The following is a 25,795-nucleotide window of genomic DNA, read 5'->3' as shown; positions in this document are numbered from 1 at the left end:
TCCTCTTCCTCTTTCTCTTCTACACTCCTTTCTGTCTTTTTGTACTACAGAAATTGACATAGAAAAATCCTTTATTTCAGATTCCATCTGCACAACTAGCTCTGTCAGCATGAGAGTTGATTTTCTCTCCATCATAAACTTACACAGCTCAAGACTCTCATCAGGGTTTGCAACTTGGGTTCAAGAGGTCTTGCTATAGTCATGTAACAGAGCCACTATTGTGCTTTTAAGATACACGGCTTTGATATTTTAAAGTAAAATATTGGTAGATAATTGTGTTAAATAGGAGTCATTTTCCTTCATATAATTGCTATTCATTTTGAAAAGATGCATCTTAGCCGGGAACTGATGGCTCACAGCTGTAATCCTAGTTACCCAAAATGCTGAGATAAGGAGCATAAGGTTTGAAGCCAGCCCTAGCAAAAAACCTGTGAGACTCTGGCTCCCAAATAGTCAGCAAAATCTGAATTGGAAATGTGGCTCAAGTGGTAGAGCACAGGCTAAAAAGCAAGCCAAAAATAAATGTTAGGCCCTGAATTTAAACCCACGTATGAGAGAGAGAGACAGAGACATACAGAGAGAGAAACAGAGACAAAAGACAGAGACAGAGCGAGAGTGTGAGAGAGGGGGGAGGAGGGAGGGAGGAATTCTTTTCCAAATATCAATTCCCTTTTTCCACCCCACTTATAAAAATGTTCCTAACTAAATCTCTGTTGAGCTATTTCTCAGGGACAAGGGGATCACCTTTATTCCTGAATTTGAGTGTGGGTCAGAATATATGTCTTCTTCTCTTGTGGTGCACTTTCTCACTATTACTAGGAGAGTAGACTAGCAACTCTGCTTTGTCAAGACCAACATAGATGCATGGGATAAAGGTCTGGAATAGAAACCAGCAACTGAAGTATCCTGATGCAGACTGAGCTCTGAGAATCGCTGTAGATGTAATTTGAGTCAATGTCCTCTTTTGCCTTCAGTTCAGTGATTGACAGCATGTAGCAAAGGGCATTTGCAGTGGACAAGTCGGGCCCATGTGCATACACAGAGGCAGCAGAATGGCCTCCTCCTCGGGCTATGGTGAAGGGAAGGATGGCGTGAAAGGTCACTTAAAGTAGACTTTAAATATTGACTTGACTTATGACAGGATATAGCTTTTAGAAGAATCTAGGAGCACTGAAGATATGGTCAGGCAAGGAATTCGTATGTTGAAACCTTTGGAGGAGAGGTCACTCTGCGGGGACTCCACAAATGTCAACATGGCTTCCTCTAGAGTAGACAGGGTCAATCTTCACCGCCCCGCCACACTTGCAGGAACCCTAGTAATCTTCTGGAAACCAAGAAAGGAAAAAGCAAGCCATGTTTATGAAATGAGAAATTAAAATAAGAAGATACTCAAGGTCATTAAGTGCAGGAATTAGTTCTGTCTCCAGAGGGAATAAAGAAAATAATTCAATGTGGATTATATAAGCCAGGCACCCGAGGGTTCCATATCTTCTTTTCTTTTTCTCTTAATATAAGTCTAATAAAAATATGGACATGTCATTCAAAAAGCATTTTTTAACTTTCAACCTTCAGTCTTGTTTTAAGTTTTTCTCACTGATTTTTATGTCTCCATCACCAGTTAAAAGTTAGTGAGCACTAGCTATATATTCTAAACATAAGATACACCAGCTGTGAATCAGGATGATGAGCAGAATTGATTGAGGATAGAGGTTGGAGAAGGAATAATCAATGGGGTAAGAAAGCCTAAAGACACCCAGAGATGGCTGGGCCTCTCTTGATCTCAATGCTTTGGAGTCTGAGCATTGTCCACAGTGCTTGTGTTTGGTAGGCCTGGTTACTGCTGCGTGCACTGAGTGCTTCTCATGTGGCTCCAGCCAATTCTCACATCAGTCTTTAGAACTGATTATATGGTGTTGGTTGAATGGAGAAATAAAATGGCGGGTCAGAGAAGTTGAAAAGGTTGTTTCTGAACACATGAGGGCTGCTGGAAGCGAGTCACAACATAAACCCAGGATCCTACATCAAGGTCTGATATTCCTTCTCTGTGGCCTCCCTGCCTCTCATGGGCACATATGAACTCTTAACAAAAGTGTCTTGTGCACAGCACCACAGTGCATAGTACAGAACCAGCCCACATGGTGCCACATTGATCCTTAACTGCATGGATGTAAAGGACTTTGGTTTGACTTAAATGATCACGAGATCAAAATCTCTATAGTTGGTCTCTTATGAAATTCCTCCTGAACCAATACACTGAAATGGAGCTCGAGATTTGGATTGCTGCGTCTTTCTAGGGCTACAAACCACTGAATTCCTTTACCCTCATCTTTCTGGTCTACGAAATAGGGGTACAGATGATAAATTTTAGGGGTCTGGGGACCTGAGTAAAGAATGAATCTGTCAGGAAAAATGAAAGCAGAAACAGCTTATTTGAAAATGAGCGAGTAAGGTGCCCACCAAGATGTGAACAGCCTCTTGACTAGTGTTGGGTTAGTATGAACCTCCAACCAGGATTCCAGGGGGAGAGCCACCTGATGACATATGAAGTTCAGTCCACCTGCATTCTCCGCAAGGAGGAGACTTGGAAACCAGTAGTCAGCTCCAACTCTCTTGCGTTTCCCCTTCAGGACTCCTGAGCGGGGAAGGTGTCTCTGATTGGCCATCTCACATCAAGTCAGATGTGTTGGTGTCTGGTTGGCTCCTTGTCCACCTCGCCCTGCCCCAGTGGGCGGAGCACCCACTTTGCCCTGTGGTCCTGATTCCAAGTCTTTTCCCTACCTGCCCAGCTTTCCTCTCACTCTCAGTACATTCACAGCCCAACTCATAGCCCCATGGCTAACCAAGTTTGGGAAACTCTATCAGAATACTAAAACTGCTTTTACTCCAGGACCAAAATGAACTGTGAAGCTCAGAACTCCTACCCTCTGGTGTTAAGACACAGAGATTGGTCACCCTTCTTCTGTGTGGACTTCAATAGTCACCTGTCTCCAGGGGGAAAAAAATGGAGGAAGGCCCAGAATAAGGATGTGGCTCACATCAAGGGTAACAGGTGGTGAATTGTCTTATGGATGAGTTTGTCCTTGATCATCTCATGGTCCATTTTCTTGCTTCTACCTGCACCCTCCAGGCACCAGGCAAGCATGCAGGAGGCATATCTCTAGGCCCTTCCCAGCCAGGACTGCCTGTTTGTTTTATTCCTTCTGGCTGCGGTTGACGTTGTAACCTCATCAACCCAGGAAGGCCCATCAAAGTACAGTTGAGCTGCTGGAGGAAGGAAGCTGCCTCCCTTGTTCTCAGCTGTTCCTCTGTCCAGAACCTTCCCTGTTGAGGCTCAACAGAGGGAGAACACCATTAGCGTGCCAAAAACAATATTATTGAAATTTGAAAGAATAGACTTTGGGGAATGGGAAGTCATGAAGCATTCAGAGTACCTCAGGGAATTTCCCAAGAGAATGATTCCCGATCTTTCTAAATATCCACTTCTGTTCCCTTGTTTGTGGAGGACAAAATCCTAACATTATCAAGTATTTCAAAAGCAGATTCTTTCAAAGGCAGATTTTCCTTCCACACTGGAAACAAGCAATAAGAGAAGGTAAAAATTGGCTCACTTTTTAAAATTGAGATTCAATCACTTTACATAAAGTAGACTTTTAATGCTGAAGTACTTGACACAGCCATTATTTTCACATGCTATTGAACAATATTTATTGATCATCTTAGTGGATGGCTGACCCATCCGAGTCTTAATTTCCTCTCCTAAAAGTGGTGACAATAACACACAATGGAATTCTATGCTGCTGTCAGAAAGAGTGACATTGCCCCATTTGTTAGGAAATGGAAAGACTTAGAAAAGATCATATTAAGTGAAGTAAGCCAGACTCAAAGGAACTTAGGCTCAATGGTTTCCCTCATTTGTCATAATCAGTAGAAACCTTGGGCTCTCCTAGCAGAGATTTGCAATAGAGCAAAACCTTGATACAAAAGGCCTTATAATAGGACGCTAATGAAAGGATCTCTAGGATATAGAAACATAAGCCATATAATGAATGATTGTTGTTCTTAAGGTACTATGTTATCTCTCATCTCTTTTGCTGTCCCTTGGTTATCTCATATTGTTACAGTATCTCACTTTATTACCTGATATATCGGATATATTTGTAGTTGGTTATTTGAAATAGGATAGGGAAGGGGGGAAAACAAGATGAAGGGTGAGGGTAGGGGGGAGGGAAATGGGGACAAAGACATGAGAAAGGGTATCAATGTATGGGAATTAATGCACCATCTATCTGGCAAATATCATGTAACCCTTCTATTAATTACAATAAAAAATATATGAAAAAAATAACACTTGCCCCATTTAGATCAAATGGCAAAAGGACATTTGATCTTATTTGATTCCTGACACCGTGACAGTAATCCATTTAGGCACAGTAAAGCAGTAAAAATACATATGGTATTTTATCATTGGAAACAAAATTGGGCAAAACATGTAATAATTGTGTAATGTATTTTTTTATTTATGTGCTTCGTTTTTATTTTAAACATCTATTAGCTGTACAAAAATTTTCATTGTAATGTTTCCACACATTTACATGTTATATCTTCATATTCAACACTTCTGCTTCTGTTCCTTATCTTCCTCAACACCCTTTTAATTTTCTTAGCTTTACATGTGTTTTGTTAGGACCTTTTCATATGTACATCCAATATACTTTACTCATGTTCTCCCCTAACTCTCTTTCCTCCTATTTCACTCTCTACTGATTTCCTCCCTCAAATAGTCCACTTTTACATTTATGTCCCATTTTTTAAAAGAATTTATTAACGTTTATTTTTACATCATATTTTAAATGACAAGTTTAACAAACAAGTGTTCAAGGAGGGAATCTCTATTTACAATCACTGGGACTTAGTATTTAGAACTTAGTCAAAATTAGGCTAAGGGTTTGTATGTCATAGAGATATATTAATTTATGAAATAAAACATTATGTCTATAGAGTCATAGGTTTTTATGTCTATATAGTTATGTTTGTATTTCCATTACCATGTCCATAGCTTTGGGTATGCAGTTATTGAGTCCTCGCTCTTGTACTCTTTGGATTTAATAGCCACATATTAAGGATACCATGCGACTTTTGTTCCTTAGGTCTTGACTTGTCTCACTCAACATGATTCGCTCTAGATTCATCCACTTTGTATAATGTACTTTATATTTACAAATGCTTGAGTAAACAATGTAGAATTAAAAAAATAGCACACTTCTTAAGCATTAAGATTTCTTTTACTTTTCCAGCATTGGGGACATCATTTTGATTAATTCTGTGACATGAGACTGTATTTTGATTAACATTACAGCTGCCAGAAAAACAAGAGCTACCATGGCATCTAGTAATGTATCCTACATAGAATAGGTACCTGGCATTAAATAAATAGGCCACAGAAAAGGAATATATTGATTAGAGCAGCGTGTGAACCTCGAGAATCCAAATACAGGGTTGGCAGACCTTTCATTGTGATTCAGCAGAGCTTTGAGAGCAAGAACAAGTCTGCAGTGTGGCCTGAGGGTCTCTTTCAACAGTGATTTCCTGGGCCCTGGACTATTCAATCTCTTGGGATTAAAATGAACCCAGAGGTCTGGGAGTTTAGCCTAGTGGTAGAGTGCTTGCCTAGCATGCACGTAGACCGGAGTTCAGTTCCTCGATATCACATACATAGAAAAATAAAAAGTAAGAAGTGGTGCTGAGCCTCAAGTGGTAGAGCTCTACCCTTGAGAAAAATCCAAGGACAGTGCTCCAAGGACCCTGAGCCTAAGCCCAGGACTGGCAAAAAACAAAAACAAATAAACAAAAAAAACGGAGCAGTCTGAGTAGCTCTGCTTCTCCCATGATTCTTTAGTTTTTTGCTTATGTCCACTGAATATTAAAATGGGCTTCAGAGAAAGAGAGGAGTTGGGAAAGCAATCTTGCCCTAAAGAGTGACAGGATCAGAAGTTTTCATACACACACACACACACACACACACACACACACACACACATTGCCAGTCCTGGGCCTAGGCACTGTCTTTGGGCTTTCTAGAGTTCTACTACTTGAGCCACAGCACCACATCTGGCTTTTTCTGTGTGTTGATACCAAGAAATCAAACCCGGGGCTTTGTGCATGCTAGGTAAGCACTCTACCACCAGGCCTATTGTGGGTTGTTATTGCTACAAGAATCACTGGGCTTGACAGTGTGAAGACAATAATGGCCAAATTGGATACTGAGCATAACAAGCTTAAAATTCAGATCCTGTTCAGCAATACACAAGTGTCAACAGCATCTGAAGCAGGATGCTTCCAGGTGCTTCCGAAGATCCCATTGCCAGGCAGGGATTCAGTCTACTACACCAATGCAGTTGTATTCAAAAACCATAAGTAGCCATGTGCTGGTGGCTCACACCTCTAATCCTAGCTACTCAGGAGGCTGAGATCTGAGGTCTGCAGTTCAAAGCCAGCGCAACCAGGAAAGTCTGTGAGAGTCTTATCTCCAGTGAATCACAGAAAAAGCCAGAAGTAGGACTGTGACTCAACTGGTAGAGCACTAGCCTTGAGCAAAAGGAGCTTAGGGACAGTGGCCAGGTCCTGAGTTTGAGCCCCAGGAATGGGCGGGGGTGGGAAGCAACTAAATTAAGAGGTATGTAGAGATAAGGTCAGCCGAGGGGGGTGTTGATGCTGGGTCCACACGGAAGAGCATCTCACACTGATGTAGCACACAAAGACACTGGCACCTCTTCCCCAGCCACCCTAGAAAAAGCACAGAAGAGAAAGAGGTGGGCTCACACAAATAATTCAGCATTATGGGACAAGGGAAGCTGCTGCCTGAGTGAGGTAGCCACAGAGAAGGGAGGATTCCTGGGCAATTCCCTGAGACCCCAGCTGGAGAGGATCTGGGAAACAAGGTAGAGTGGAAGCAGAAAAGACAGGAGAGGTAGCGCTTGACATTACATCACTCTCCACTCCCTCTGCATTGTGGGCTGCCCCTTGCCACCAAGCATCTAAACCTCATTGAGAGGAGGAGAATCTATTATATGGATTGGCAGCCCTGAATCTGTGGCATGTACTCTCAGGCCTTCTCTTCTTAGTCACTGCTACAACATAATTCAGACTCCTTGCCTCCAAAACACTATACTCATCTGCCTCTTCTACCCACTCTCCTCCAAGCCTCTCCTTGAGCTAATCACAGCATTGCCTTTATTTTATTGATTGACGGATTTGTTTAATATGCCAGTACTAAGGCCTGAACTCAGGACCTGGGCATTATCCCTTAGTTTTTTTTCAACTCCACTTGTGTCATTTTGTAAACATTGGAGATAAGAGTCTTCTTGCCTGGGATAGTTTCTCAGCTCCATCCTCAGATCTTAGCCTGAGTCTTAGCTGGGATTACAGGTATGAGCCACAAGGCTCCCTCTGTGTATTTTAAAGGAGTAAATGAAAAGGAATGGGTCATTGTCACTTGTGTTTACTGAGCACGACTGCTGTGGTCTGGGCAGGGTTTAAGTGTCCCACAAACAGACATGTGATTAAAACTCAGTCCTAACTTTTACAAATAGGACGAATGGAAAGTCCTTAGATCACTGTGGATATACTTTCAGAGGATAATTGTACAACAATTCTGAGATGACTGTTCATGTGAAGGACTGATGAGAAGGAAGAATCCTGTTTTGTTCTTGTCCATCTGCTTCCCGACTTGAGTTGGGATCACTTATCTTTACATCCACAGCCATCATGTTCTGCTATCCTGAGGTCAAATGGATGGATGACTTTGTCTTGGACTTAATGCCTTGAAAGTTGTGTTCTGAACAAAACTCCTTTTCTTCATAAGTAGTGTGCGTCCGTTGTTTTGTTATCACACCAAATGGCTGACTTAGGCCACTGGACACTTCTCATATCTTATTCCAAAAATCCTTGGTAAGCAATATTTAAAACGTATGTTAGTCAATGATCACGGACCTAAAGAATGTGCCCAGTGTCACTAGCTTAGAAGATCTTCAGACTATGATTGCTTGATGGCAAAGCCCAGCTCAGTTCAGAAATCGATGCCCTCGTGTATGACTTAGGATTGATAGAGGCTGAATGGCTTCAAAAGCTAGGGGTTAGACCCTCTCCTACCTTTCTGTGTCCCTTTTGTTCCCAAAGTAAGTCACTGAAACTAGAACACTTCTCCCCCAAAGCAAGGAATGAAACAGAGAACAGTCACTCTCTCCTTTCCCCTGAGGTCCTCCCAAGGGGGGCTGACCCTTAGCTGGAGGAAGGCAAGCTATGCTAAGAAGCTATGCAGACTCTGGGCTTCCATTCCTCAGTTTACCCCATTAGTACCCTTTTCTCCATTCTTCTCCGAATCAAGGCATATAAATGATAGTTTTCCCTTTCTCTCCTTCCCCCCTCCTTCCTCCCTCTTTCTTTCCCTCCCTCCCTCTTTTGTCAGCTGTGGGGCTTGAACTCAGGGCCAGGGCACTGTCCCTGAGCTGTTTTTTTGCACAAGGCTAGTGTTCTACCACTTTGAGCCACAGCTGCACTTCTAGGTTTTGGTGGTTAATTGGAAATAAGAGTCTCATGGACTTTCCTGTCCAGGCTGTCTCTGAACTGCAGTCCTCAGCCTCCTGAGTAGCCAGGATTATAGGCCTAAACTACCAGCACCCAGCTTGACTTTTCATTTCTGAAGCCTTGATTTAATGCATTAGTTGTACTTTCCTCTTGTTAATGTTGTTGTTGTTGTTGTTGTTGTTGTTATCTATTGTTAGTCCTTAGGTTGGGTAAGGGAAGGTTGGCAGACACAGCTTTCCTGATAATGCGGGAATTATACGGTTTTTACATCTGTGATTTATGTGTTATGAAGGACTAACACTGTGTTGGCATCAGAGATTAAGATCAAACCAAGTTCCCGCCTTTAAGAAGGACAGACTCATAGAGAGTTGCAAGGTAAGAGGGAGACCCCTGGAGGAAATGAGGACAGGGCTGTAGAGAAACACAAACACTGCATCCAGCCTGGGAAGGAACATTGCTTCTCCTCCCTTTCTAAAACAAAATTCTTTTAAAAGAGATGTCAAATGAGTTTGCCTAGTATGGTATTTATTCAACAAAGTAATTAGTGCTAAGTGTGAAATGGACCTTGTTGCTAATAAACCCCAGCAAGCAATCATCTCCTAGGTAGGGTTAAACTCCCAGTCAAATTGCCATATTTCCACATTTCTTAATGAGATAAATGAGATACCAAATGAAGAGAGGAGGAGTGGGTAAATACATTCGCAATGTTAAGTATCCTAATGCGAAGATGGAGCCAGTAAGAGAAGATGGGTGGAGTTGGGACCGATCAGGGAACATACAGAAGATATGACATTGATTGAGATTCATTGTACTCAAGGATGACGTGTTGTACATCTACTTGAAGATAATACATAACAAATAGATAATGCCAAGCTCTCAAAAGTTCAATAACCCTGATATAGTTCTACCTTGGAGAAATTAGCCAATGAAGCTACATTATCTGTTTACTTTGATTATTAATAACTTTTAATATTTATATTAAATGTATACATACATTTATATACATTTATGTTTCTGTGCTTATTATCTTTGTTGACTCATCTCCATCCTTCTAAAGTAGTAAAGCATATATTGTACTCTTCCCCAATGACAGAACTAAGGCCTCAAGAAATAAAGAATTCACTTGTGTAATGCAATAAGAGAGCAAGATAAACAGAACTAAAGTGCAGCCTTTAGTCTTTTGCCTCCATGGGTCTATGCTAAAGACTTGGAGCCAGAAGCTTGATTGGGCAGAATGGGAGCGGAAGTTTATCCAGAAGGACATTTTTTTTGAATAACTTTATCTCCAATGACTATTTATATTGGTACAACCATTAGTAAAAATCATTTTTTTTAATATTAGAGGAAGCTGTTGGAAGATCTTGAGACACCATGAGGACAAAGAGTTCTCTCTTTTTATTTTTTGTCCATACTGGCGTTGAAACTCAGGATTTGGCTCAAACTGCTTACTGGACCAGTAACTTGAGTCATGGTCCAGGCCAGCTTTGAGCTGGTTATTTTGAAGACAGTGCCTCTGCCTTATGCAAGGGCTAGCTTTGAACCATCATCCTCTGGAGCTCAGCCTCCTAAGTAGCTAGGACATTGCTATGAGCCACTGACCCCTGGCCAAAGAGTGGTCATTTCTAATATTGACTTCCTATGTACTAATGGCAGAGGTCCTCATCTACGCTGTGTCTAAGAACTGGTTGCCAGTCCCTTGTCAAGGTCAAACATAGATAAGGCTTGCAGGCTGCCAGCTTTTTGCAAACAAGAAGGAAACTTCCTTGGACAATTGTTTTCATGTGGTACCTCTGCCAAAACCCAGATGATTAGAAAAGTTTTATTCTCTAGCAATTGTCTAGTAGATTTGTGTAGACTTTTCTTCATTCCTCTTTAGTTTTCCCCTCACTGACCGGATTATGGGTTATTTCAGAACTTTCTACTAAAGAGAGTATCTGCTAGAATCCTAGTGTTACAAGACATCTGACTGCTTGCAGGCCCTGTGTGATGGCATGTGCCTGTAATGTCAGGTAGAAGGTAGAGATGAGAGGATGCTGCTTTGAGACCAACCAGGCAGGGGATTATCAGCAGGAACATCACCTCTGAGGCTAGCTTCGCAGGGAAAAGAAACAAAATGCCAAGATCTTCCATGAAAATTAAAATAAAGCAAAGTGGGCCGAAGGGTCTGGTTCAAGTGCCAAGCAAATGTGACGTCCTTAGTTCAAAACCAGTACTGCCAAGAGAAAGACAAAGAGTTGAGGTGAACTTACTGCAAAGACTCATGGGGAAATTTTTTTTTCTTTTACAGGAATTTCTGTCACCCCCATCCCTTTGCACTTCCTTGTAGGTTTAATTTGCATGTATCTTTCATCCAGTTATTCTGCTTAAAGTTGTTGGCTCATTCTTAATTCTTAAACCACTATGAAAGCTGTACTGCTTCTTGTGAAAGGGCCCCCAGCCTTCCGCCATCTTGCTTTTTTTTTCTCAGTTGCAGTGACCACAAGACAAGGCTCTCAAACTGCTTTGAGGCCCCTCCCCTTCGCTGCCCCCCAGGTACAGGTGCATGTCTCTGGGATCTTGTCTGTCATGAAGCTTATCATCAACTCCTATTTTCCCAGCTCTCCCCAGCTTGCTCCGCACAACAGACCATCATGCCCTGCTCAGGCAGATCATGATCAAGACTGTGTAGCCAGAGGCAGGGCCCAAGGCCAGGGCTCTGGTCCCCTCAACCCATACTTTCTACCAGGAGCAACAGTAATATAATATGGAAACACTTACCCTATTTACTTCAGCATATGTCTCTTCATACTTTTAAAGTGAAAAATAAAGAATTGGTGTTTTTGGTCATTCATACTTGTTACATTTCAAGTGTTCCATATCTCCATGCACTTTAGTGGCAATATAGAACATTTTTCTCCAGCAGCACTGGGCAGACTGCTATGCTGGTATAGTAATGAGGGCAGATGGCTCTTTCCTCAAGGAAGCCTATAGAGAGCTAGATCCTTCTATGGGTGTTAAAATAGCACCCACTATAGAGGAGATGCTTATTATATATTTTTTTGTTAAATGAATATTCAATCTATGGATCTATCCATCTATACTCATCTATATGTTTATTCAATGCAAGTGTTTCCTCTGTATCAATTACTGGGCTAGCAAAAGGGACCCATACTTCATTTAGATATAGTCTCTATCCTCAAGAAATTTGTTCTCTTGCATGGAAAATAAACAGTAAATAAGAACTTTTAATTTGCTTAAATAAAAATGTTATATAAGAAGTTTACCTTTTGACACATCAACTGAGAATAAAATGAAGTCAAAAATACAAGTAGAATTTTGTTGTTAACCCCTTGTCAAGTATACAGGTTTTTCTTAAGCCGGTGACTGTTTCCTTTGATGTGTAAACTCATTTTAGTTTGATACAATCCATTTTGTCAGTCCTTGTTTTTATTTTTGAGCAGTTGGACTTTATTTAGAAAATCACAGCCTTAGCCAATAGGGCTAATGTTTTCCATGGTCATTTCCTGAAGCTACTTCAAAGTTACAGATCTTAAGATTTTGATCTACTTAGAGTTGACATTTAGCTCAGGGTGAGAGACAGGGATACAGTACAGTTTTCTGGACTAGTTAAGAATTAATCATCCAATTTGAAAGAAGAAAGGGAAAGGAGGAATAAAAGAATTAATCATCCAAATCCAATAACCCAATTAAATAAGCAATATTGCTAATTATGCTAAATTGTTTAGAGTTGGTCACCTAGAATGATCTGAAACTACGTTAATTGTAGCCTTCAAAAAAAATTCTTGCTAGGCACTGGTGGCTACTCAGGAGGCTCAGATGAAGGAACTCAGATCAAAGCCAGCTAGGGCAGGAAAGTCCCAGAGAATCTTACCTCCACTTAACCATCAGAAAACCAGAAGTGGCTCAAAGTGGTAGGGCACTAAAACAGCTCAGAGACAAAACCCAGGTCCTAAGTTCAAGCCCCACAACTGGAGAGAGAGACAGAGACAGAGAGACAGACAGACAGAGACAGAGAGACAGAAAGACAGAAAGAGAGAGACAGAGAGAGAGAAACCAATTCTTGTCATAGATTGGTATTTACAGAGATATCAGCAGTCATGTTTCAATCTGACATAAAATTCCAGTGAAGTCAGCAGACTCAGTGAGATGATGTAATGTCAGGATTACATAGACAGAAGAGAACTGCAGCAGACTTCCTCTCTTACTAGACCTCCGGCCCACTCCCATACTGCCCTGGGAGTCTACCTCTGTGTACTGACTGTACTCCTTTAATCCTATCAAAAATTGGACGCAACTAGAATACACATTGTACACTGAAGTGTCCATGCTTCCCCGACATGCTTGCAGCATGAGCTGCAGAGTCCAGTCTTTGAGTCCAGGTCTGGTTTAGGGTTTGTTTGAAGCAGTAATGAGCAAGTCTCCTCTCCTCCCCTCTCAGGGACATACAGTATATTTTTGGATAAGTAATTCAGCACCTGCACAAAGAAGCAAGTCTTGAAAGAAGGCCCTTCTCAGGTCTCTGGGACCTCCCAAAGCTTACGTTTCTAAGACCTTATCCATCCATCTCAGAAATGTGCTCAAGTCCTTCATGAAGCTGAGATGCAGGCAGGAAGAACAGCAGCCTTCATAATCCCTCTGTCTCCAACCAAGAATCACCTCACCCTGACTTTGAAAAATCACAAACAAATAGAATCAAAAAGAGGAAATGCCGAGCACTTCTCTAACAGCTAATCAGCTTTCCTTGTGTAGCCTGTGGGCAGATTGCTCTCAGCTCTCCCAGCTGTGACTGCTTTCCATGATGGTCTGTTGATGGACAAAGTCAGTTATCACATAAGTACTCAGTGCAGAGCATGGCGTCAGGATCTGTGGCTCAGAAAGCCTTGACAGTTACACCTGCACCTCATCATCTTTCCTACCCGTAATGATGCTGGGGAGAGCACCTGTGGCTATGCATATGCTGTGGGCCCTGTACATCCACTCTGAGGCGCAGGCACATCCCTCTTTGTAAATGGACTGAGTGATCCAATACAAATACAAAGAAAGGAACTCTGAACAGTGGCTGAAATCATTAAAATGCCTGAATCAATAGGTAAATGCAAAATAACCACATCCCTGACCAGAAAATGCCAACCAACAGCAATTTTTTTAAGTTTTATAAGTGGGGTGAGAATGTGGATCAGTGCTATAGTACTTGTCTATCATGCATGAAGCCCTGGGTTCGATTCCTCAATACCTCAAAAACAGAAAGAGCTGGAAGTGGGGCTATGGTTCTAGTGGTAGAGTGCTATCCTTGAGCAAAAGAAACTCAGAGACAGTGCCCAGGCCTTGAGTTCAAGCCCCAGGCCTGGCAAAAGTATAGATTAATTACACAGAAGGGTTTCATTGTGATATTTATGCATATAATGAATATTATGTAATATAAATGTATATAATTTCCTAGAATGTACTTGATCAAGTTCACCTTGTCTATAATACTCTTTCTCAATCCTATTTAAGGGATTTTAATATTTCCTCATATATAATTAGTATAGTTCATTTTATAAAACCTATTATAGTAAATATTAAATATGTAAGTGTATATTAATAATCATGATTTACATCATACATGGAATATTCACATACACTATCACTCTCACCTTTCCCCTTCCTCCCTTGGACTGCCTCAAGCAGTTCTGCTTTTACAATCATGTCACTTTATCTTATTCTGCTCTAGATTAACATATGAGAAAAGAAGTATGCAATATTTGTATTTCTGAGCTCGCTTTGTCTTGCTCAACATGATGAGCTCCAGTTTCATCCATTTTGCTGCAAACATCACTCAGCTGCTTCTTCATCTCATCCAACCTCAAGAACTGTGAATCAGCTGTGAGGGGAAAGCACAAACTTGGGACATATGTGGATGTGGGTTCCACTGTTGTTTTTTCTTGTTCTGCAAGAGATAATTGCCCCTCTAGCCAAAGTTACCTAATCCACAATATAGGAATACTAGTCACAGCTTCCTTCCAGGATTAGATGAGAGGCTAAGTGCAAAATGTCTGTGTCTCAATATCTGACCTAGCCCCATGAATATCTGTAAGTGGTAATCATTGATATTGATTTTAAAAAATAGCATTATTTGATGATGATGTTGGGACTCATTGTGCTAAAACCTGTGCTCTGCTTCTTCCCCACCTACTATATTGCCCAATAAATGCTCAAGAAATCAAATGAAGACACATTGCATGTGCTAAGCCACAACACTGACTAGCACCAGAGCAGGCTGAGGGGTTAGGAAGCTTTGTGGACTAAAAGTTGTGAGAAAGAATTGGTCAGAGTATGATTTGCAGTGTGCCTTCTAGGAAATGATGCACAGACCTACAGAGGCAGACGTCTTGTCTGAGCCCACTTCAATGTGGTGACATCACTTCAACTCCTGTCTTGCAGACCTTTGTCCCAACAGCTCCTAGCTGTCCTTAAGGCTCATCTCCAGCATTTGCTAATGAGTTCTCTGTGTCACCATCTTTGAACAAAACAATAATAATAGTAATGAGAACGTGTTCATTAAGCAGTCTCTACGTGTTGGTATCTGTGCTAAAGCACTTTACACACATGTAACCAGAGGTATGTTATCTAAGTGGGAAAAGTAGCCCAGAGTTGCTATTCTATATTGGTCCACAGGTTAATTAGACTCCTGAGGTCAACGGCTACAACTGTTGAGTCTAAGGACTCTCTGGTGACTACTATGGGAAGCATGGCATAAGCAGGAACTCATGGATGCTTGTGGTATAATCAGGAGAGGCTGGCACGTGTGCTGCCTATCTGTGAGTCCAGAAGCATAAGGATCATCATGCAGGACTGGGAAACAGACTTTCTGTGTACGTGTATAACGGTACCAGGGCTGTATGCCAGAACTCAGGGCCTAGACACTGTCTGTTAGCTTTCATGTTCAAGGCCAGCACTCTGCCACTTGAGCCACATCTCCACTTTCCACCTTCCCCCCACCCTGATTCCTTAGAGATAAGAGTCTCATCTGCTTTTCTGCCTCGACTGGCTTCTATTGCACTCCTCACGTCTCAGCCTCTTGAGTAGCTAGGAGGGAACAGACATTTAGAAAAGTTTAATCATAAGGAACAAGAGCATTTGGAATCCTTGAGCTCAGAGCAGCAGAATAGAGCAAGGAGAGGCTATCATCGGCTGCCTTGCAGCCTCTGACCTTGCCATTCCATAGTGGAATCTATTCAAATATCCTCTCTCACATCTAGTTTTGTCCTAGAAACCTGAACAAATTTGTCCTGGACAAAGTTGAGTGGCTGGGTTTGAGAAAAATTAGGAGCGATGAGTGAAGGGTTAAAACTGACATGCCATGGACACTAGACAAATGGAATGGCCACAGGCCTACAAACCAGTCTTGTAGATAAATGTAAATTCTAATGGCTTCCCTGTCTGTGGTGTTGAGTGGTCTTAGAGTCCTATTTTAGAGCCGTGGTACAGCTAAATTGTATGTCTTTCTGCTTTGCAAAGTTGTAAATCTGAAGTTTCATTAGCATCAGCTTTAGGATGAAAAGAAGCTTCTAAAAGTAATTTCTTTAAATCCCTGAAATTACCAGTTGCTCAACCGTCATTCTTTTTTCCTCAAATACAAAAGAAGCTGATGGAAGTTAGCCAAGAGAAACACTTAGCCTTGTAGAGAGAAGCCGGACTGTTATTAAAAACCTTAGTGGTCATTAACAAAGATGATGTCAGAATTAAATGTCAGAGGCCCTCTGGCATCCCTGAGGCCAAGAAGAGGCAATCACCGTCTCTACCAAGGCAGTAAGCAGTCACCCACCTAATGGTGTTTGGCAAAAGTGCCCAGTCTCCAGGGCGAGGGCCAGGTGATTTCCTGCAAGAGGATCTTGGAACACAGCGTTTGTCCCTACCTGCAAGCTGATGACCAACACAAAGGATTTATGAACTGGTGACTCCACTGAAGACAAGCTTTGGAATTTTTATGTGTGGTAACACTTTTGAGAACTCACTGTGAGTCATTCTTTCCTGTCTTAAGACAGATCGTTCCTACTTGCACCATTCTGGAAGAAGGAACAATTCTTCAAGGTTTTTCAGAAGTTGTGTTGCCATTAATACTCTATAAAAAATGAAGAAGGAATCCAGTAGCAGAGATAACCAAGTTACAAAACAAAGGGGAAATAGTGAACAGCCACATGGCCTTTCATTCACTCCTTCTTCCCCACACTGCACTCACACGTCTATTTCTCTTTTTCTGTGTATCTCTTGCCACCCTTTCCTCTCAATGTTTCTTGGGGAAGATGTATAGTGACAAGGTAAGCTGTCACCAAATCTTAATTCTATTACACTAGTCAAACATTATCATGGCAAATGTACTCATTCATTCTAAGATGTATCCTGAGTAAAGAAGTAATATGATAAATAATAACAGAGCAGCAGGTAAACTCTCTTCCCTATACCTCTCATCTGTAAAACAAATGTTAGAAAACGTCCCCCAAAAGGTATTTGTAAGAGTAAAAAGATTGGAGCTGGGTGCAGGCACCTCACACCTGTAATCCTCACTACTCAGGAGGCTGAGATCTGAGGACTTCAGTTTGAAGCCAACCTGGGCAAGAAAGTCCATAAGTCTCTTCTCCCCAATTAATTACCAAACCAGCCAGAAGTAGAGCTATGTCTCAAATGGTTGAGCGCTGGCCTTGAGAAAAAAAAAGTTTAGGGATAGAGCTTGTCCTGAATTCAAGTTCCAATGCTGACACACACAAAAAAAGAAAATCTGAATGAAATGGGGTAGAAGAAAAAAAAAAAGGGTATTCTTCTCACTTTGTTACCTGATATATCGGATATATTTGTATTTGGTTATTTGAAATTGGATAGGGAAGGGGGGAAAACAAGATGAGGGAAATGGGGACCAAGACATGTATCAATGTATGTGAATTAATGCACCTTCTATCTGGCAAATATCATGTAACCCTTCTATTAATTACAATAAAAATATATGGAAAAAAGGTAGTTAAGTGAAACAAACAAACAAAAAAGAAAATCTGAATAAATTATGGGCACACTAATGTAAGAAATCAGTAATTAGGGAAACGTAGTGAAGAAGTATATGGTAATTCTGTTCTGTGGTCCCAATTGTTCTGCAAAGCTAAAATCTCTCTCTCTCTCTCTCTCTCTCTCTCTCTCTCTCTCTCTCTCTCTCTCTCTCTCTCTCTCTCTGTATATATATATATATATATATATATATATATCAATTAAAAACAGTCAAAACCTGATGGTACAGATATTTTCCCCACTTTTATAATGCTATGTAGCCTGGCAGTAATAGCACAAGATTGCCTTTCCTTTAATAGCAGAGATGGGATTTATGTCTAACCTATTCTACTGAGTTTGCCTGTTTCTGTAGACCTCTCTGTTTTGTGACTTCCTGAAGCACCATGTATACATACGTGTTTCTTCCTCGTTCTCCCCAGGGGTTGGCCTTTACACTTGAAGAAAGGCTACAGCTTGGAATCCATGGACTACTAGCCCCCTGCTTCCAGAGCCAGGACGTCCAGCTCCTCAGGATCATGAAATACTATGAGAACCTGCGTACAGACCTGGACAGGTCAGTGCCTTAAGGAGAGCACTTCACTCTGAGGGGGAGAGACAGAGCAACATCAGAGAGATAGGAATGCTAAGATGTGGTGTGCAGCCTAGATTTGTGGAATCTGAGTACCAGGAAGGGGGAGGGGGAAACCTAGACAGCAGGTGTTGGGAATTATGGGCAGGTTAATAATCAGCCTCCTTTCTCCTCACTGGAGATGTTGATACAAAGAGTCCCATTTATGAGTCTTGGGTCAGTGTTACCAGCCTTGCTAGAGGAATTGGTTGTTTCCAGGCTTGATGTCTATTAATGGGCAAATTGAGGATTTGAACACAGACAGCTATTCTCCCTGGTCTACATTTTTATCTCCTCTCGCTATTTCACAATTGAGTCAGCAGAGCTTGGTTTTCTCTGCAAGACTCAACTCTAGTTCTAGACTGAGTCCATTCCATATTGTACCACTAAATAACAAAAGCTTCTTTGCCTCTCTGGGTCATTCTCCACCTGAACAATGAGTACGTCAAAGGGACCTAACTTCATTATTATGAAGCTCAAATGCATTCATCTCTGTAATGTGCTCAGATTCATTCCTGACACACAGTGAACACTGTATAAAAGCTTGTTAAACAGATCTATCACCTTGCAATGGGCGCTAGCAGACACAGAGAATGAAGGTAAAGCTTCCCTCGATCCATAGAGCTAAGTGGGGAAAAAATCATTTTTGGAACTTGCTTCCTGAGCTTTGGTTGGGTTTCAGGAAAGGCCAATTCAGACATTGTTCATATGCTTAATATTTTCCTTGACCTCTTCTATGCCGGGTTATTACTATTGTAGTATCACTCATTACTGTCCATATAGTTGTTAGTGAAGATTTTGGAGTTAGACTGCTCAAGTTCAAATCCCTACACTGTCATGAAACTTGAAGCGAGTTCATTCTTCCTACCTACTGTCTCCTGGCTTCTGAAATAGCTAGAATTGTAGCAGTACCTACCTCTCCAGGCATCGAAAGTTTTGAATGAGCTAGACTACTTAGAATGGCGCCTACCCTACATACAATAATAAGTTCTGTAAGGCAGGTCACACTGCTGTCACTTCATAGCTGTTGCCTCCATGCTCAAAACCGATGGGCATTTTGCCTGTGCATGTGTCATTGCCATTGAACGGGAGCCCAGCTGTTTTGCAGTAGCTTGCACTGGCTTCTCTCTCTCACACTCAGGCAGCAGCATCTGCCCTCCAACCTGTGTTCCTGAGCTCAGCTTGCTTCTTCTCTTCCCTTTCAAGGTACATCATTCTCATGACCCTCCAAGACCGGAATGAGAAGTTGTTCTACCGAGTGCTTACTTCGGATGTGGAGAGATTCATGCCCATTGTGTACACCCCCACTGTGGGGCTGGCCTGCCAGCACTATGGCGTCATCCTCCGACGGCCTCGGTGAGTGCATGTGCCCAAGGGATTGGGGTAGAGAGCGGGGCCCCCCACAGGGGACAATAAAGAAACGATTGATCTAAAACCCTTGCCCCCAAAAAGTAGGTCACGGGTAGAGAAACAGGCTGAGAGAAGAGCTAGCAAAGTACTAAGTCTTCAAATAACTGCTCAGCGTGTTGTCAGAATGGGCCTGAGAAGTAGTTCGCATTGTTCTCACATTATCTGATACCTCCAACACCCCTTTTCTGTTCGTCCCCAACTTGCCGACTGCTCTCCTGGCAGTTTAGGGCAATGAATAATAGAGTGTGGAAATCAAACACAAATTCCCTTGTTGCCTCAAAGAACCAGTATACCTTCACTTGGACTTGACTCAGATCCCACAAAAAAGAAAAAAAAAAGTTATTTTACTAGGGAAACATTTGGCATTGCATTTTCTTCCACAGCTGAAGAATTTGGGGAAGGGAGGGGACATTTTTCTCCAAAAAGTACTTCGTTTTATTTATGTTGAGTACATAATGAGAGAATGTTCGAAGTGTTCTCAGGGAAAGCTTGGATAAATATATAGTGTAAGCATTAAGGATAAAATGGCTACCTAGCTAGTACACATCATGTACTCAGACGTGTAATTTGCATTTTATACAGCCTGAATATATCAGTGTTTGTAAAACCTGTATTCTATGGGAAACATGTCATGTTATCATAGATTTATGATAGCTTTTGTTAATTTTAACTAGGCCATGAAAGACGGATATGTAAAACTGAGACAAAAAAGCATTTTGCCTACACTGATCCAAGAATACCTCTCCACATGGTCATTATAATAGTTCCTGGCAACTTGTGGGTAAAATGGGATGCTGAAGAGGGGCTGAGTAGACTGGAAAAAGGGTTCTACTTGACCAATAAGTTCTTGATTTCCTTCTCACCATCAAGGGGAGGAAGGGGTCAGATTAATTGGGAGCTGTTTCCGACCCCACTATTGGTCTTCTAGAAGGTTAGTGACAAACAAGACAGTGACAGTAGAATGGAGTTCTATGTGAATAGAAGCAGGTCTCTGCACTCATTTACCTCAGAAAACCAGGACATCCCTGGGTAAAAATTAGGCATGACCATTCCCAATGGGAAACCTACCGATAAAATAGAATATAATTCTAGCCAAATACTATCCTAAATATCTCTACATATCTTATTTGTTACACTTCTCCTGGATGTAGGAACTACTACCATCCCATTTGCAAACTGATGAACAGAGAAATAAGTTGCTCAGATCACATAGCCCATACCTATCCAAACTAGGGCTCCATCTATGCAACCGGAGCCATATAGTCAGGGCCTGTGAACTTCATTTACTGTACTGTTTCACACAGTTCAGGACGGTGAGCCACTTATGGACAGTAGGCTTGGTGTGCCATTGCAGTGCCAGGAATGTTTGCCCAGAGGTGTAAGGTAGGGATTGTCAGATACTTAGAGCCTCCCTGAAAAAAACAAACAAAAAAAAAAACCAATATTCTCCAGCCAGATCCTAGGCCAGCAGAGGGGTGAGGCTGAGGCAGGCTGGGGCAGACTAAGCATCTTCTTGGATTAGTCCCCTCATAGTGAGCAGACTTCCTACCTGTTTTGTATGAAGCCCTTCTTCAGATGATTACCCAATTATAATAGCTATGTGGCATGGGACATTTTGAGCAGTTGCTCTAGGTTTCCATTTGGCTGCTTTCCAAGTGCTAATTTCACACCTGCCTTTCTCCTAAGGGAAAGGAGAGTTTAGGCTCCTTCCCCAGCCCCAAGACTCATCTGAGGTCTGGCCTTAAATGGCTTTGTGGATTAGCATCTGAAAGGAGGACAGCCCTGAGGCCAAGAGGAAGAGAGCCAGGCCTCTCCATTTCTGCAAAGATAAACATTCCTGCCAGGTTCCTGGGAACAATGTAGGCCTCTGTGAAGGCCTGGCCCCCACTAAGGTTAATTAGGTCCAGCTGATACTAAAATTGAGCCTCTAACATGCCTGGGTTCTGAGTCACCTCACTACCAGAAGGAGATGCCAGTGTCTCCAGAGGACCTGAGGGTTGGGGCTGCTGGACACAGCAGAAGATTCTAGGAACCCTTAGAGCCCCTGCCACCCTGCTCTACCTGCCTTTCTGTGTTCATCCTCTGCATGTGTGTTCATGGACCTAGAGTGCAGAAATGGAAGACGTGAAAGTCACAGGTGAGGCTGGTGGAGGCCAGCCCAGAACACAACCCCGAAAACAGAGGAGGGGAGGAAGCCAACATGGCGTCTGGTGTTAATGAATACTCTAGCTCCCCAGGCCACCCAGCTCTTTTTTTCCCCTCTAAGGTAAATCTAGTAAGTTTATTAGAAAGTGAAAGAGAAACTCCATTTGCAGAAGGACCTCCAAGAAGGAGTCTAATAGATTACTATTGGAGGGTAGTTTTTGCAGTAAGGGTCTCTTCCAGAATTTCCTATTCTAGGCTTTGTACTGAATGCTTCATGCCTTGTACTTGTACCATTCTGGCACTTTCCATTGGTTGAGCCGGTACCCAGGACATAATGGAAAAAACATCGACCATGATAATGACCAGTAGTTCTGCCTTTACTTTCCTGATCCACTTCGACTCCAAATGATACGCACCTACTTGTAAACCTTACACTTTTCATTTCCATGGGAAGGCCAAGCTGCTTGTGGGATCGAGGTAGTCAAGAAAAAAAGATCATAACAAAAAATGAAACAAATGTCCATGATACTTATGAAAGATGATACCTATGGCATAGGAATGCCTATGAAAAATCACTTGCATAATATTTCAGAAAATGAATTCAACCCCAACAACAATATGTGGGGAGAAGTGGATGGGAAATTACTAAAAATAAGCAAATTAAACCAGGCGTCAGTGGCTCACACCTGTAATCCTAGCTACTCCGAAGGCTGAGATGTAAGGAATTTGATGCCAGCCTGAGCAAGAAAGTCCACAAGAGTCTTATTTCCAATAAACTACTCAGAAAAAGCCAGACATGGTACTGTGGCTCAGGTGGTAGAATACTAGCCTTGAAGAAAAGCAACTCAGGGAGAAAGCCCAGTCCTGGAGTTCAGGCCCCAGGACAGGCAAAAAAAAAAAAAAGAATAAATAAAACAAACAAAATAAGGGGTTTTTGGCTAAACTGAGTTGGTAGGACTATTGGACTAGGTACTAAGATTTCAAGGTGGTCAGATATCAACAGTGAGGGAAGTTTGCTAAAACTGACTTAACAGGAGTCTTTCTCAAAATGGGTTTTGCAAGGTAGGAAAGAGAAAGCCCACTGTCAAGGCATGAAGAGAAGCTTACTGTCTGACCTAGTCAGAAAGGATTGAAGCGTCTCACCAATGTTTTAATAGTCAAAGAATCTGTCGCCCAGCTGGATTGTGGGTAATAGGAAAGGCTTGGACTTTGAAGTCAGATAGTCTTAGCCTTGAACCTCAGTTTCTGATGACTGACAGCACATGCGTGTGTGTGTGTGTGTGTGTGTGTGTGTGTTATGCACGTGTGCATGTGTACCTTTGTCTTCTCATATACAAATGCATGCAACTGCTTGTGAAGCGTGTATAGGATTCCATATATAAAGAGCCTTGCTCTTATAGGTGCTCAGCAGTTACGAGTTGCCTGACCTATCACCTTAGTATGTGTCATACCCAATAATGTAAACTAAGGGGACCTTTGTTCTCTGAAATACCCACACCATACTATTTAATTCAGACCTTAAATCTTAAGCAAATTCATAAGCAAGTGAAGAATTAGACGTCTATTTTGGTGGACAGAGCAATGGCACTGTAGTTCAAAAGCAGCCTGTGATTAATTCAGAAAGCGAGACTAGGACTGGTACTTGACTTTATATAGTTTTGCAGCTCCATACAAAACATTGGAAGATGTATTTGGGTTTGGACAAAGCTAGCAGTCCTTGACTTTGAGCCAAGCTTCTGTCTTTCTTATCTACAAACAGGTGGGATTCTGTATACAGGCCAGTGTCACACACACACACACACACACACACACACACACACACACACACACACACACACAGAGTTACCATTCGTTGAATGGTTGTAATGCCTGTGGTGAGACCTAGACTAAAAACTTCATGTGCATTCTGTCTGAGCTAAAGTTAACACATACAGCTAAGCTGGAGCCAATTTCTTGTGGTTTCATGAATTTATAGCCCAGCTTCTTATGACCCTAGTAAAAACATGATGCCTGAGATATAAACAGTTACATTTTTGCCTTCCCATAAACTCCTGTGATGGAAATGCTGCATGTAGAAGGACTTGGACACACACACACACACACACACACACACACACACACACACACACACACACACACCAGAAGAGAAGTCCACAGATCATCAGTTCCCCATTAATAACCACATATTCTTGGAGCCTGGCTACTCTACCTCCCAAGCTTGGATCACAGAAACATTCTAGCATGTGGAATTCTTGTAAAAATAGGATGAGCTAAATGCACATAGGAATGCTTTTTCAAGTGCAATATTCCTCATAAACTGTAAGGAATTTTGCTCGTTTATCTCTTCCCCCTCACCATAGTCTCCATAAAAAGACATGGTTAAGGCACATTCACCTCCGCATAATTTCCTGCTTAATATTTCTGATGAGCCTTGTTGTCTTGAATTGGGACATTTTTATCTTCGGCCACCTCCACCACCACCACCTCCATATCTAACTCATTCAAAGGCTCACCCAGAGTCATTGAAATATCGGTGTCAGTGTGCTGCCTACAGTGACTCTATTTCTATTTCAGCAAAGAAGAAGGCCCCTGATAATCTGGTGCATGTGCATGTGTGCATGTGGATGCACACAAACACACATTCCCACATACACACACCTAGCACAATTGAAGGCAGGCAGAAATTAAGGATTAGCATCATGAAACCTGCCTCATCTCCAGCCTCAGGGCACTGAAGTACTGATTCCTTTGGCCAGACTGGTCCACACCCAGTTCCACCCAGACTCTTCTGCCAAACTCTCTCAGCTGAGCTGCTGGAAACACTCCCTTGAGGAGAGAAAAGCACAAGGTCTGCAGCTGAGTCTTATTAGCTTCTCCTCTGGGCCTCTGAGATCTTTAGCCCTGGATGTTCTGGGAAGAGCACTGGATCAGAAGTTACAAAGCCTAGGTTCTATCCTAACGACCCCTCCCTGGCTATGAATTCTAAGGCGAGTGCTTGACTCATTAGCCTCACTGCATATGGTTGGACTACAAGGTTTCTTTGAGCTCTTCCAGTTCTAACAATAACCAAGTTAGAAATGACTCCTTAATGTGAGGCATAGTCACATTGTGTGGCTGAGCCTGAGTTTCCCACCTTTGAAACTGAGATGATCTTGTCTGAACAGCTAGTCTCAGTGCATGGAAAGTATATGGAGTTTCCCAAAGCTCCCAAACAGACTCAATGGATAAACAGGGTAGAAATCTGCAGAGTTGAGTCGCCCTCCTCCCAGCTTAGATCTTCCATAACTTTGTGGGAATTTAATTTAATTTTCCAGGTCCCCCTAAGCTGAAAGTATATGTGATGATCAGGCTTTTGGTAATGTGCTAGGTCTTTCATCTCCAACAGATCCCTCAGCAATTTCAAACTGGTAAGCCCCACTGCCAAATTCCCTAATGTGTCATTGGTAGGGTTGCTAGGGAGAGCATATCTCACTACCTTCCTCCTCCCTAGGTTTCCTGTAATCAACACAGAGTCTCCTCCTTGCAGGCTGCGCTGGCATTCTCCTGACACACACACACACACACACACACACACACACACACACACACAAACACACACTCAATGTAATCACCCATCTTGTAATGGTGATAGCAGCCCACACATCTGATATCAACAAGTGATATCAACAGAAACAAACTTTGTCTATTTGGGCAAGTATGTGATTTGGGTGGCATGGCTCAAATAATGAATTGGAGACCCAAGAATTTAAACTGAGATAAGAGATTCGTTTTCCATTTAGAAAGTGAAATGAAGGCTAAAGGATGTCATGGTCAGATTTCAGAGCCAAGTCATAGAGAACTCAAGGAAAATCCCAACTATGAAGAAACAAAAAGAGGAGCAAGAAGTAAAAGGAATGAATCTGTGGAGAGTGAACAGAGCAGATGGAAGCACAGGAGAGGAAAAAACATGAGCAGGAATAGTGATTTTAGCTTTCCACACTTGTTCCTGTTCAAGAATTTACAATTCAAACTCTC

At 42.0% G+C, this 25,795-nt stretch overlaps 1 protein-coding gene and 1 long non-coding RNA gene across 3 annotated transcripts in view; one reads left to right on the top strand and one right to left on the bottom strand.

The window, feature by feature from the left end:
- Positions 1 to 25,795, top strand: part of Me3 (malic enzyme 3) — a 164,214-nt gene that overhangs the window by 59,634 nt on the left and 78,785 nt on the right. For both annotated transcript variants that reach the window (XM_090348584.1, XM_090348585.1), the window contains exons 3-4: positions 18,039 to 18,172; positions 19,433 to 19,582. In XM_090348584.1, the coding sequence (XP_090204710.1) occupies positions 18,039 to 18,172; positions 19,433 to 19,582 (284 nt within the window). The remainder of the gene's footprint in view (positions 1 to 18,038; positions 18,173 to 19,432; positions 19,583 to 25,795) is intronic.
- Positions 10,151 to 18,196, bottom strand: LOC150053603 (uncharacterized). Its single transcript, XR_016538105.1, has 4 exons — positions 18,015 to 18,196; positions 16,581 to 16,687; positions 16,391 to 16,488; positions 10,151 to 10,795 (listed from the first exon to the last, which is right to left on the bottom strand). It is a non-coding gene; the product is annotated as an uncharacterized LOC150053603 (long non-coding RNA).

This window comes from Megascapheus bottae, chromosome 16 (genome assembly GCF_031878675.1).
Source record: "Megascapheus bottae isolate mThoBot1 chromosome 16, mThoBot2.hap1, whole genome shotgun sequence".
NCBI lineage: Eukaryota > Metazoa > Chordata > Mammalia > Rodentia > Geomyidae > Megascapheus > Megascapheus bottae.
This window is presented reverse-complemented; position numbering and strand designations above follow the sequence as displayed.